The sequence below is a fragment of the Triturus cristatus genome, chromosome 2_2 (genome assembly GCF_964204655.1).
Source record: "Triturus cristatus chromosome 2_2, aTriCri1.1, whole genome shotgun sequence".
Classification (NCBI taxonomy): Eukaryota; Metazoa; Chordata; class Amphibia; order Caudata; family Salamandridae; genus Triturus; species Triturus cristatus.
In genome coordinates, this window is record NC_140582.1 from 365,772,196 (window position 1) to 365,786,772 (window position 14,577).

The 14,577-nt window shown below is 41.8% G+C and overlaps 1 protein-coding gene across 1 annotated transcript in view; it reads left to right on the top strand.

The window, feature by feature from the left end:
• LOC146862282 (cystine/glutamate transporter-like) overlaps positions 1-14,577 on the top strand; it is a 682,155-nt gene that overhangs the window by 502,589 nt on the left and 164,989 nt on the right. Inside the window, exon 7 of the mRNA XM_085641482.1 lies at positions 7,372-7,495. Coding sequence (XP_085497608.1) covers positions 7,372-7,495 — 124 coding nt within the window. The remainder of the gene's footprint in view (positions 1-7,371; positions 7,496-14,577) is intronic.

A 14,577-nucleotide genomic window follows, 5' to 3' on the forward strand; every position in this document is an offset into this window, starting at 1 on the left:
TTGAGGTGGGCAACTGCCCCCCCCCCCCAAAAATAATAATCCCCTTTCTTACATTGTTCTTTCATTTTATTGTTTTCTTTTGTATATTATATATAATTTGAAGACCTCATCTAAACAAAGAGCAGACATGCAGTTTTTTTTTCTTCAGATTTATATAGCACAAACTCGGCCCGAAAGGTATTGGAGCGCTTTACATGAGCACCTGTTACGTTACACAAGGACACATTAATATTTTTTGGTAGGCATGAGGAGATTAAGTGTTTTGCCCAGAATCACAGGATGTGGACGCGACCCCAAGTCTCAAACCTTGGTTTCCCAGCTCCAAAGGTGGCAGTCTAGCCGACGGACCACATCCTCTCCCCAGGTCTCAAATGCTTATGGAATCTTGAGCTGTAGACTCAGATTTACTCAAGGTTTGTGCTGGCACTTGCATGCTAAAAAGCGGCACTTGGCAGCACAAACAGCCGTGCTGATCAACATTCCTATGCCAAAGGTTTTCAATTGGGAGGCTTGCACAGCGTCAAACTCTGTTTCAGCCATGAAGTGCACATTTCATTTAAGGGGTGCATGTCTGGGACAGACAAGTGCGAACACCCCTTAGATTTTATTCAGAGTAGTGACAACTTAGGGGCATATTATCAAGACAGGCGATAAAATTATCGCCGCTTTAGCGGCAGAAAACTGCTGCTAAAACGGCGATAATGGGCTTGATAATATGCTCTATGGAATTCCAATTGAAGCCCATGTTAGATGTCCTTCACTTCTAACATGGGCTGCAATTGGAATTCCATAGAGCATATTATCGCCGTTTTAGCAGCAGTTTTCTGCCGCTAAAGCGGCGATAATTTTATCGCCTGTCTTGATAATATGCCCCTTAAATAGCTTGACTTGGCTTATCGTCGTGTTCTTATACCAAGTCAAACCAACAACAAACAAGTGGGTAAGCACTATGGTGCGAGATATACCTACTTGTAACCTACAATTACCCCAAAATCACACAACTTACGTAGCTTACTTTTATGGTGGTGTCTGTGCATTGGACTTGGTACTGGAAGGTGTACCTTGGGTGCAAACCCCACGCTGTACTCTCCCCCTTGTCACAGTACAAGGGTAAACATCGCAGAAAGCAGGCTTTTTGTGTACCTGCGCTATGACATAGAAGCGTGACCGCCTGTAAATCTGGCTCTGCGCAATTTTTATATCACACGCGCAGCGCAGCGCAGTGCAGAAATATTTCGTGCAGTACTGTGCTGCGGGAAGGGTAGGAAATCTAGGCCCTACTGTCAAAACAAAAGTAGACAGCACCAAAGGTCTTCTTTTCTCAGAACACGACTCAAATAGAAATCTGCACTGCCAACTGGTTAAAGCTTTCAACTACCAACAGGGGTGGCTGTTGCTCATTACAATGGACAAAGGCACAGTTAGCTCAATAAATCGAAGTCGAACTGTTTCTTTTATTTCGTTCCTTAAATTGCAGTTGGTTTTGAAAAATGATAATTGCGATGTAACTAGTTACAGAAAAAGCCGGTCTTCCTCTGGGGCCGACAGGTCATAGCTGAAGAGGGAGAGAAGCAGGACAGGCAATTATGTAAAACAAGCACAGGTGCAAGAGAAGCATGCTTTAAATGAGCAAGGTCAAGAGCTCAACAGCTTTCCCAAACTTTCTTAACAGCTCCCTACTCGTGTTCTGTATTTCCACAGCACCCTGGCAGAATTGCTTTCCAAGTGTAAACCACGCCCAACAGCAGGTTGGGCCAATGGGATTTTGCGTCACGGCGTCTTGGGATGAGTGGTCGCATTTCATACATACTCTCGGCGTTTGAAGGCTCTCGTTGAAACATTACTGCACCTATGAAGAACAACTCCACAGTATGTTCATCTGTTTATTGCTGGGGCACTATTGTCTTGCAACAGGAGCTGCTCAACTTATGCATGTCTTGTCCTGCACATCTGCAAGTATTTCTGAGGGCCCCTGGAAGTCCAGAAAGCAGGCAGACGCAGACAACGTGTAAACAGTGCTAGACACACCTTTATGATGATTGCGTCACTCAAGAACGACACAAGAGCTTCAGTGCTGAGGTAAAAAAGCATTTTGCCAGCTGTAGTGCCAAGTGTGGGCATTGTGCTGTAAAGTTGGGTCGCCGAGTAGAGAAGCCATAAGGATGCTTCTTCATCTCGCCTTCTGAAAGGGTTCTTCCCTATTGGTACTGTAACAGCCCTCTCTTATCATTGCTTGCCCTTTTGGACTGTAACAATTTGATAACTCCTTGTTCTTATTTCTGGCTGTGTGCAAAGTAAGGTGTAAAATCGAACTCCAGCTGAGGAGTATAAGTGCTACAAAGTAGGATTGTATAAGCTTTTTATGGGTAGGCCTGGGTGGTAAACTCCGCTCCACTCGTGGAGTTTGCTGAGTTTAAATAAAGAACAACCCTTCCTTGACTTGGATGTGGGAGCCGACGTTATAATGGGGAGGAAAGGAACCAAAGGACTGGTAGAAGTGCCAATGTCGGGGAATTCATGAGTATTAGGTAAAGAAGACTACATGGCTTCCAGTTTATTTTATTTTATGTTCGATCTTTTGCTGACATAGGCAAATTCAAACATTAAACCCATCACATATTATCACGCATTATTTGCATTCTAATACTTTTAAAAACTATTAAAAACTTCCACCACTTTTTGTTATACTTGCAATAGTCGTTTTTTTTTCTTTTCTTTTTTTAAATGATCACATTTCCTTTTATTAAGACCTGCTTCAAGGAGGCAGTACTTTGTTACACAAATCCCAGTCTGGCTATCTTATTAGATGGGGCTTTGCATTAAAACCTATTGGTGATTGTGATGATCAGCCTAAGAGACTCCTCCTTGATACAAAAAAGCAACACAAAGCAGGGAAAAATGCATTTTGTGACCGTGACAGTGCCTGTTATCAGCTCTAAAAATATTTTGTGCTGGAAAGTAAATTCCAATGTATAGCTTTGAAATATCACCATGGCATAGTAAATGTAGATTTAAATGTGTTCGGTCTCGCAAATGAACTGTAATAATCAAAGATGTCTCGTAGACAGGTGGCTTAGAATAGGTTAAAGGTTTATTCCATAAGTTACAAAGTCCAAGTAAAACACCAGAAAGGCCTCTGCTAAGATCCTATGTGAGCCCCACCAGGAGCAGCCTCCCTGCTGCTCAGCCCATCTCTTCCAACTGCCAACTCCTCCAGTCCCACACACCAACATTCCAAGTGACATCACTCATGGCTGAGCAGCAAGGGACAGGACAGTAATGAGAAAGATGTACAACAACAACAATAGATTATAGCACATCTCCCTTCCTTAGAAAAACAAGCAAAAGATATGCATTGAATCAAGATAGCACAAAATCAAAAAGGAAGAACAATAAGCAAATAATTATACATCAAATCAGCAAATAGTCGCAAGAAAATAACAATAACAAAAGAATGATGAACACCATCCCCCACCCCAGAGAAACAAATTAGATGGTACACACTAGAACATATAACATTGAAATAGGGAAACGCACCTCCCTATGAACTCCAACACAGTAATAGGGGAAAACACCTCCCTATAGGGGAAAACACCTCCCTTAGACACATATAACATTGAAATAGGGAAACGCACCACCCTATGAACTCCAACACTGTAATAGGGGAAACTCCTCCCTATAGGGGAAAACACCTCCCATAGACACAAAGAACATTGAAATAGGGAAACGCACCTCCCTATGAACTCCAACACTGTAATAGGGAAAACACCTCCCTATAGGGGAAAACACCTCCCTTAGACACAAAGAACATTGAAATAGGGAAACGCACCTCCCTATGAACTCCAACACTGTAATAGGGGAACAACATCACCCTATAGGGGAAAAACACCTCCCAAAAGTCTCCGAAATAGGGAAAATAAACCTCCCTATGATACCAAACACAGAAATAGGGGAAAACACCTCCCTATAGGGGAAAACACCTCCCATAACCTCAGAAATAGGGGAACTACGTCACCCTATAGGGGAAGAACACCTCCCAAAGACTCTGTAATAGGGAACCTCCCCAATGTACTCCATGACTCAAATCACAGTAATAGGGAAACATCCCCCCAAGATCCAGAATAGGCATTTACCGCTCCACAACCAGCACGTGACAGGATGTACACCACCCTGTGGAACATAACTGGGACACTCACCGCCCATACAACTCCCCCATGAGTGAATTCAATCACCAAACCAAAGCATGAAGGGTACACAGTGCAGTGAAGAAGGGTACACAGTGCAGTAGTAGAGGTTGCCCAATCACGGATAAGACCAAATTCTTGACTCCGGTGAGCGATCTCTCACCCGAAGTCCTCACCCAAAGTGAAGTCCTTGTCCTTGTCTTCGTCCAAGATGCGCACTACCTTTCATAACCACCCAAACTGCAGGCAAGATCCAGTGTCCTCCGTGTGTTTCAAGACACATGACTAGGAAGTTCCCATTAAAAAAAACGTAGTTGACAGTTGACAAAGATCTGCAGCTTTAACAAAAGTGAACACCTCTTTCCCTACACATGCGCAAGTGCTCCAACAGAGCAGAGATCAGCTATGGAAACGAAGGTGTGCACCGCGCATGCACTCCATAATCGGACACTGAAGAAACGTGGTTGGCAAGGCTGGAACGCTGCTCGAAAATCCCTAACTGCACCGAGAAAACGATGCTCGATTGGCAAAGCAGTAGCTTGTACAAAATGGTGGCACGCAATACAACGGTAAGCCGGGTGGTTGCCGGCACGTTCGTGCATTCAAACGTGTAGACGCAGGGCAGAAAACCAGTAAAGACGTGATCATCAGAAGCCGCGCGTGTACAGAACAGGTAAGCGCTCGTGCTCTATTTTCATTTAAATGAAAGAGGTCTGCGCGCTCGTAACGGCTACAATCCTGTCCAAGTTCAACTCAAATTAAACGGCATCAAAAACCGATCTTTACATCCCCAAAGTCATCCAAGTTGCCAATGCTGCCAGCGCTCTGTGCTCAATCACATCAAAGTTCAGGCAAACACTCCTTGGGGCTCGACTTATGCCCCCGACAAAGGAGTGTCAGTAGAAAGACTCGCATTAAAGTTTGTCAGTCTCTCCACAGCAACGCTTGAAACAGGTCGCACCCAACACCACAACAGTCCTCTTTTGTGCGCAAAAGATCCTCCCAGTACACTAAAACACACGCTGCCAGTGTAAACTCATTACAGCTTACAGCACACGTCGCAGCTGCTAATTCCTTTGCGTGTGTGGTGCCGATTTCCTTTCACCTCAGCAGCCTCTCTCCAGGTTTAAAAGAAATAATAGTCTCTGTTTTTTTTTTAATAGTTACAGATCACAGGGTTGCTGGTTTTGCCCAGCATGCATCGCAGGTGCCAATTTCCAAACACTCGTTACAACTGCGAACTCTTAAAGGACAGCAGGGCATGAAAAGGTATTCACAGCCATCCTCCCTCAACATGTAGGCTCTTTACATAAAGTTCCAAAATAAACTGGCACTCACATATTAGGGCGACCGATGGAGTGGTCACTGGTGGGGCTCTTGAGTGTCAGCTTCCACAAAACACGCAATTTCTCTTGAAGTTCCTTTAAGCTTCATAAAGCATAATCCAGCACACGCGCTAGTTCCTCCAAATCGTCGCCAGTGTAATAATCAAAGATGTCTCGTAGACAGGTGGCTTAGAATAGGTTAAAGGTTTATTCCATAAGTTACAAAGTCCAAGTAAAACACCAGAAAGGCCTCTGCTAAGATCCTATGTGAGCCCCACCAGGAGCAGCCTCCCTGCTGCTCAGCCCATCTCTTCCAACTGCCAACTCCTCCAGTCCCACACACCAACATTCCAAGTGACATCACTCATGGCTGAGCAGCAAGGGACAGGACAGTAATGAGAAAGATGTACAACAACAACAATAGATTATAGCATGAACATAACGGAATGGCTGTAATCATTTCAGACAATATTCCTAACATCTCACTTAATAAAACTCCTCTCGGTGGCTCACTGTGGTTTCTAGGTGAAGCAACATATACATCCTTGTCACCACCATCTACAAAGATGCAAAATGTTTCAGACAAAGCACAACAACGCACATACCTTTGTTTTGAAGTAGTATTGCTTTAATATTCCCCTCACTCCACCATATGAACATCTCAGAACAAGGCACATATTGGCGGATGGGGGCCAAAAAGTTTTCCTTTAGATAAACGCCCTGGAAACTGATTTGATAACTGACAAGAGTAAGTTTTGACTTTGTACAGAGTGGGAATGGGTACTGTAGAATTTTGTGAGTATCAACAAACTCATGCTTTTACTTCTATGTTTCATTACATTTCTGCCCTGGGACGCCCCCTTCCTGGGAAAGCATTTACTGCTTTGTAATGTTAAACTAGACTGGGATGATAAATACATATTTGTTAAAACCTTTGTGACTACAAGTTCATATTTAATTAAATGCACCAGGGTACGAGATTTACTTGTGTAAGTTCTAGTTAAATGCACAAAAGGCTATGGGATTCAGGTAATTTTTGTATTTCTGAAGTGAGCGCTCTGCAGCAGCAGGTGTGCTGCCAAAAGAGCAATGTTTGCATGAATGTTTTAATAATTATTTTTGAGCTCTCTTGTTTTAATAATTATTTTTGAGATCTCTAAAGTGTTGCGTGCCAACTTTCCGATACCTCAGAGCACTGCCGATGAGCCTATTTTGATTGATCTTACTCTTGTTATTTTTGTTTCTCATTTGTTGATCAGGACAACTATACTACTGATCTCCTATGGAGGTCCTGTTGCTCAATTTGTTATTCACCTCTGATTGTATTCATATTGTATTTGTGATTATTCCTGTGTCTTTAACTGTTTCATTACCCTGTTTCTTACTCCCCCCAGTAAAGCGCTCTAATACCCTAACGAGTCATGTCCAACCTATATAAAACTTTATAAATAAATAGAAGGTGGTGGAGTCCAGTCGGCTCAAGGGGAACCCAGTCTGATACTCATAATTCACCTCTCCTATCAGTGAGAAGTTCAGTAAAACCAGTTTGGAACAATTCAGTTTTCAGTCCTTTTCTGAATCTAGCTTGGCTTGGTTCTATCCTCAAGCTTGGATTCAGTATGTTCCACAACCGGGGACACTGGATTCCCCGGGAAATTCCTCCATGTTTCATCAGTTATTGTGTGATCATTGGCTGATGATGTGTCCTGTTGATAAGCACAGGTTTCTTTGGTGGACAAAAAGTGGCCCGAGTAGGCCTTGTAAACCAGGATTTTGAATTTGATTCTCTCGTCCACTGAGAGCTACTGTGGACTTTAGTGATCATCCAACCATGCACTAATTCTGTTTTTCTTCCATTTTAGAAATATACCTCTTGCAATATGCATCTCCATGGTGATTGTCACTGTTGGGTATGTGCTCACAAATGTGGCGTACTTCACAACAATTAGCGCAGAGGAATTGCTGCTCTCGAAAGCAGTGGCCGTGGTGAGTATGGTAGAATGCTTGTATTCTGTGACTTCCTTTTATGTGTATCATTTTCGAATCTCACTTCTGCTCCACAGAACTCACTTTCTTTGTCTTCTTCTGTGGCTCATGCCCAACAGTCAGATTTTTTAATTGGGTGTATTTTCCAAATGGGAGTAGGTTCACACATTCGCACTATTCAGCGATGTGTAACTGTCACGTACACTGGTGTACAAGCGTGATCTAATAGGCCTGGCTTAATTTGTTAATGCATTTAAACACACGTAATTTTAAATGCTGTTTGTGAGTATTGCAAGGACAATTGATATTTATCACATTAATGCCTGCTGTATTGACTTTGCCAGTGCAGGGAAAAAGTAGAAAAAGAGGACTGCTTTCTGAATAGAATGCACATAGGAGATAAGGAAGTCAATGTGACAGACACCGTGATGACTGAGTTAACTTTTCAGATGTAAGATAGTCCCTCGGGCATTCCAATAAAAGTATTTGATGTTAGGCAGAAACAGTCAACAGCATGAGGTGAGAGTGTAATTCACCTCTAGGTGAAGCAAGCAGCCAGTGTTTGTTTATTTTAAAGCACTGATAACAAAATGCCTTGCAGACAGCAGTGCTGTTAAGTCGGATCTAAAAAAGAAATCATTATCTCACTTGGTAGTAGGAAGACATTAAATGGTGCCTTGATTCATACCATCAACAGGTCAAAGGGAAATGGTAAATCATGGCTATTATTGATGGCATTTTCTGCAAGATCATTCTTAGTCTTTGCAAAAAAGAACACTTGCAAGTTTGTGGCAGGTGGGATTGAAGGAACAAAATATCCACTATGTAATGTGCACTACTGAGTAAGGTGTTTTGATATTGTAATGAGGGATTGTTGAAGTTTATGAGTGTGGGCTTGGAAGAAGGGCTGTGTCTTTGAGCATGTGATGTATGTGAGGGCAAGTGATGTAAAGCAGTCTTCATGCAGAGAGCAGTACATGCAGTTAATTTAAAGGTGACATATCAGGATTTGAAGACCAGTATAGAGGCTGGATACATATACATTCTAATGTATCAGTTAAAAATAGATGTGTTTGCTCAGTTAATGCCTAATATTGCAAGATAACTCTGTTTCTCAAAATTGCCACCCCTCAGAAAGTGCTCTCTCCATTTTCAAAGGGCTGGTGCCCATGCTGTGCAGTAGGAGAGTGGGTGGTTTGCAGATTTGGTCATAATGTTGCTCTGGATTGTGCCAAACATGGAAGCAGCAACTCCTCCTCCTCCTCGTTCATCCATGCTCCCACTCATCACATTTTACTTTGGAGCAGGCAGCACTCCACTTGCTAAGGACCTTCCACGTGTCTGGCAGGAAATATTGATAAGGCCATTACTTCACTTTTTAAAAAATTTCATATAAACGCAGTTTGGACGATATGTCCTCGGAGTCCAAATGACAAAGCTATTGGCGCACTGACGTGAAACTTTTGTGCTTGGTTATACTTAGTTGGAAAATTGGGTTAATTTACAAGCGGAAAGTCTAAATTGTAATCCACAAAACTAGCATATTCAATTACACTACTACTGTTTGTGTGAGCCACTCTTCTAGCTCTACCAGAGATTGACTTTGTGGTATAGGGTGGGGACCTGAGTAAAATATGACTCTCCCTTTTCACACCAAACAAGGGTTTTGGAAATACAGAAGTAGAGTTAAATTTGTTCCCCAAAATTGTCTCTGGATTCACTATCATTTGAGTGACTCCACTGGTGCCAAAAACAAGGCTGATGGAGCTCAATAATTGTGAATCAGAGTGAGAAAACTATGTGAAATTTCCCTTTTGCAGTAATTGAGTATAACAGTGGGTACACTCTGGAAGAGTGAGGGCGTTACCCCATTGCCCAACACAACAAAAGTTCACAGTCCCAGATCTTGCAGGTTGCAGACTAAGTAAGCAGACAGAGAAGCTTTGCAATGTGTAGGAACAGGCCTAGTGCAAATGCTAAATTAGTGTGACATCAGGGCAAAACCAAAAAACTAGGATACCAGATACACATATTTGCACACTCATGTCAGGGGATCATGGCTGTATACCATGCAGGGGTCATTCCTGTCCCAGCACTCTGGAAATACAATTCTGCCCACCATTGCAGAGATTTGTCAAGCCTATGGTGAGGATCTTTTTGAAGTACTGCCACTATTTGGACATGTAGGTGATTGGAAAGCACTTTCATTGTTAGAAAGAAACCAAAATCCAGTATATTTCATGATGGGAAATGCAGCCTCAGTCAGCTTAAATGTAATGCATGAACTGCATAGTTTTTTTTAGAACAGATTAACTTCTTAAAAGAAAGCAGTTACACAGTGTGGAAATGTATGTACGACTGGCTAATTTTGATTATTAACATTCCTTTAAAATTGTCAGATGCTATGTTGATCGAAATTTTGGCAAAATTATCGCAATTAAAAATGTGTTCTTCACCAAGCATGAAAAAACTACTAGAAGCGATCAACACAGATCAGACTCAGTATAAATACTTTATCACTGACTCTAATGTTTTGATGTTTAAAAATAACTGTTCTTGTCTCATTAATCCACATACCCTTATCTGAAGGATAAATACTCTACTTCAACTAAAGGTATATGCAAAAAGATTCAGCAAGAACTGATCTACCCTACACAATTTGAACTTTACAAGCTCAAGATGAGGAACCAAGTATGTCTAGGAGCAATCCACAGGTCCAAGTTTGGACAAGAGTTAGTACTCTAACGAGTTTGTTTAACCTGAACTTGAGGGTGATTTTATTAGGCAGAGGATAAAGGAGAGCAAGAGGTTGGAACAATCTTGGCAAGCTAGGTAAAAATCCTACCATTGGATCCCAAATGTCCCTAGAATCACCAGAATGAGTGACTATTTCCAACAGATAAGAATTAAATATTATGGTGAACTTCTCAAACGACCCGTTATCAAAGACAGAAATACTGGATCTTCCTAAAGTTCTGGTTCTTTGTGTCTACCATGCAATGTGAACATTTAATCACTAGAGTGGAATTTTTAATATATAACATGTAAATTATTTGTTGACAGTCCTAAATGAGAAGAAGGAGGAAAAACACTCACAGATGGAGGTTTACATAAGAACTCTTGGTATATGTTCAGTCAACATGTAATACCACCAGAGGTTATTACCTTTGCAAAGGTAGTATTGAAGGACCTACAGAAAGTGCATAAAACTGCAAAGAAATAATTACAATTGTGTCAGAAATTGAATGCAGCCACAAATCACTTGCACAAAGAAGTGACAAAGTAATCAAGCAGGCTGATAAAGAGTTTGCAATTGTGCTCCAGATCATGTACTCCTATAAAATAAGTTGCTGGGGTTGTTGCCTGGTGACAAAAACTATACCAAATAAAGGGCATATAATATTCCTTTGCTGTGAGAGGGACTAACATTCTGATCAATGAAGGGGTTTCTGCAAGTTGGATCTCCAAACATGAGGTGGTGTTGTTAGTACCTGAAAATCCCATGCCATATATTTCAATATCCTTCGAAAAATTCACAACAGCATTCTTCTCCTTAATGTTGTGCATCTGTGTCTGGTCATCAATGTTAGAATGGTTAGTTGTTTTAAAATTCAGAAGTTCTTAAGATACCATCATATCTAAGCGACCACAAGGATGTACATAATTTGACAAAATACTTGCCATTTTTATCAATCAACTCTGATTCATTTGATCCTAGATGTTGAAGAACTGTATAAAAGGATTCCTCAGGGAGAGACTCTAATGGTCATTAAATAGTTATTACAGGCCACTCAATGCACCTTATTACACTCCAATTTTATGCCATGGACTTTGCTAACTGGCCCTTTTGAAGAATGTTTTCAGTTAGAAGGTGCATTTTTCCTTCAACTCACGGCATTTTTCCTTCAACTCAAAGCTTCCTTTGTTGTGTAGGAAGACAGTAGTACATGCCCTCATAACATCACAGCTGGACTATGTCAATGCCTTACACTGGGGTCTCCCTCTGTACCTACTCAAATGTCTGCAGTTGGTACCGGATGCTGCAGCCCTACTCTTGCTTAACATCCCGAGAAACACTTCAATATATTCCAATCTCAAGGATTTGCACTGACTGCCTTTGCGGGCCTTGATGCTGGCCCATAGAGCTTTCTATTGCCTAGGTCCCAGCTATCTTACCAGGAGACTCTGAAATTATCATCCCTCGAGAACCCTGCACTCCTTGGATGCTCTGTTGGCGGTGGTCCCTAAGATCGAGGGGAAGAAATGGGGAGGCACCTCCTTCTCAGCATTCGCCACTATAGCTTAGAATGCCCTTCCTTTGCTTCTGTGTGCGACTATGGATGCAAGCTCCTTCAAACGCATTCTAAATGCTTGGCTGTTTAGCCAAGCTTTTTGATTTGCGATCCGTATTATGAGACAAGGTATCGACATACCGCTAGCACCGGGACACTCTACTGAGTAGCTGTGAGCTTTATAAGTGCCACTTTGATTATTTGATTGAATGATTGACATCAATGTGTTGTCCTTGAGATCCAAGAAAACCTATATTGGCACTGCTCTGAAAAAACAGTTATCCTGAATGAGAAAAATCCATTCTATAATAAGATATCATGTGGTGGAGGTACATTGATGATATCCAGGTAATCTGGTAGGGTGACAAACAGAGCACACTGATCTTAACTTGGATAATCAACAAGAAAGAATTTTTGAAGTTTACCTCAGCTTCTTCCTCTCCTTCTGCTCCTTTGCCTTCATCCTCTGTATTACTTCTTTCCCTCTCCTTTTCCTACTTTCATCCCTCTCCCTTTCCATCATCTTCTGCTGCTCACTCTCCCACTCCTTACACTTCTCCCTCTTGCCCTCTGCTGTACCTACTGCCCTGAACCCCTGAGAGCCAGAGACAGAGGCAGTGGCCTTCGACTTTAAAAAATGTAATCCTGTAGATCCAGCCCTCTGGGAAGTGAACTGCGATATATATGATCAATCTGGCCCTGACGTCTTTACCCTTGTTGCTTATATATACTCAAGTTAATTTCATTGCCACATGCTCACAGGTTTTCCCTTTGCCAAGTATTTCACATATAGTTGTTTGATTAAAATACAATCTTATCATGGAAACCAGACTCTGAGATCAGTCAACATAGATTGATTTGAGCCTATATGCAAACTAGAGGCAAGCATAGATTCTCTGAGTGGGTCTTTGTTTTAGATTGTCTTCTTTTTCAAATTAAAAAATATCTCAGACAATATTTTCTTGGAACTGTTTCATTTTTTTTCAAGATACTCTCTGATTAGTGTTCTGCCGAAATGAGTCCCTTTCTTCTTTTATACTTGGGTGTTTGACTACTAGAGGTTCATCAGTTTGCCGATTGCTTTGTATGGGTCCTACAATCAATAAACCATTTATAAAATGGAACAATACATCAACCAATCAATCATTCATAAAATGTACCAATGTCTAAATCAGCTCAAGGGCACAACATCTGCTAAGGCTGGTCACTGAGACAACAGACATATATATCTATGAGCTGGTTTTTAATGGATACTCTGTTGTTTGTTAGGAAAGTAGCAGTCTCCATTTGAGAACCCCTGCACATTGGAGAATCAATTTGCAGAATTCCCTCTACCACATGGATAGTATGGTAGTGGCAATTTCACCAACAGATTCTCAGCTGGAGACAAGTCCTCCAACTAAAGATTTGGGTCCTTATTTATGAGGGCTTTCGCCTCCGTTGCATCACTTTTTTGTGACTTTGTAGAGGCATAAACAATGCACCACTCTGCCCTCATTTACAAAGTGATGCATCTAGGCAAATGTGTCACTTTGTCAGAGCCAGTGGTACATTATACCTGCATCAGGTATAATGTATGAAGGGTTGGCATTCCCCCGTGAAAAAGCCTAGTAGAAGTGGTGCAGTGAAATCTATGAGATTTCACTGTGCCACTTTTACGACTTGACTACTTGACAATCCTCCTGCTTCTTCAAGCAGGCATAAGGAGTGAGGCACCGCTTTTCACATAGGACTCACCCATGTGTTATGATACATTGCTGGAGTTGCGTCAGTTATCTGACATACTCCAGCAATGTGTCATTTTTGCACCACCAGATATGCTGGGATTTCTGACGTATCTGTAAATCGCTGCGCCATTGAGCGTGGTAAATATGGCGCATCCATGGTGTCATAATGATGGCGCTATGAAAAGTGACACATCTCTGTTTTTGCCCAGCTATGCACCATTTTTCATAAATGTCGTCCATGGGCCCTTATTTATTATGGCTCGCGCTGCCGTTGCGTCACTTTTTTGTGACGCTGCTGTGATGTAAACAATGCACCACACTACCCCTTATTTATAAAGTAATGCATCTAGGCAGATGCAAAACTTTGTAAAGGTCTGCACTTCATTATATCTGCATCAGGTATAATGTATGCTGGTTGGGAAATTCCCCATTAAAAAGCCTCGTAGAAGTGGCGCAGTGAAATCCATGAGATTTCTCTGAGCCACTTCTACGACTTGACTGGGTCACAATCATTCGCAATCCTTATGCCTACTTCAAGCAGGGGTAAGGAGTAATGCAGGTCTCTTATCATGGTACTCGCCCATGTGTAATGACACATTGCTGGAGTTGCGTCAGTTATCTGTCACACTCCAGCAATGCATCAGTTTTGTGCCACCAGATACGTCAGAATTCCTGACGTATCTGCAAATCCTTGCGCCATGGAGCTCCATATTGTTATACGGCGCATCCATGGTGTCGTAAGCATGGCGCTATGAGAAGTGATGTATTGCTGTTTTGCGATGAGCCACTTTTCATAAATGAGGCCCCCCGGAGCTTATACCAGCAATTGAAGAACTTGTATGACCACCCAACACTAAAATCAAGCCTAACATCAATAATTTTATTAGTGCAGTAATCTTCTTAATACCAAATTTGACATGATTGCATTTTAAAATTCAAGACTATAAATAAGCTTCTTACACCATTCTTCTTGCATGCCTGGCAATCTTCTGTTACGTGTTCAATGTCTTTTGATGCATTCAGGCAGACACAATGTGCAAATCGCTGCTTACAAAGATTACAG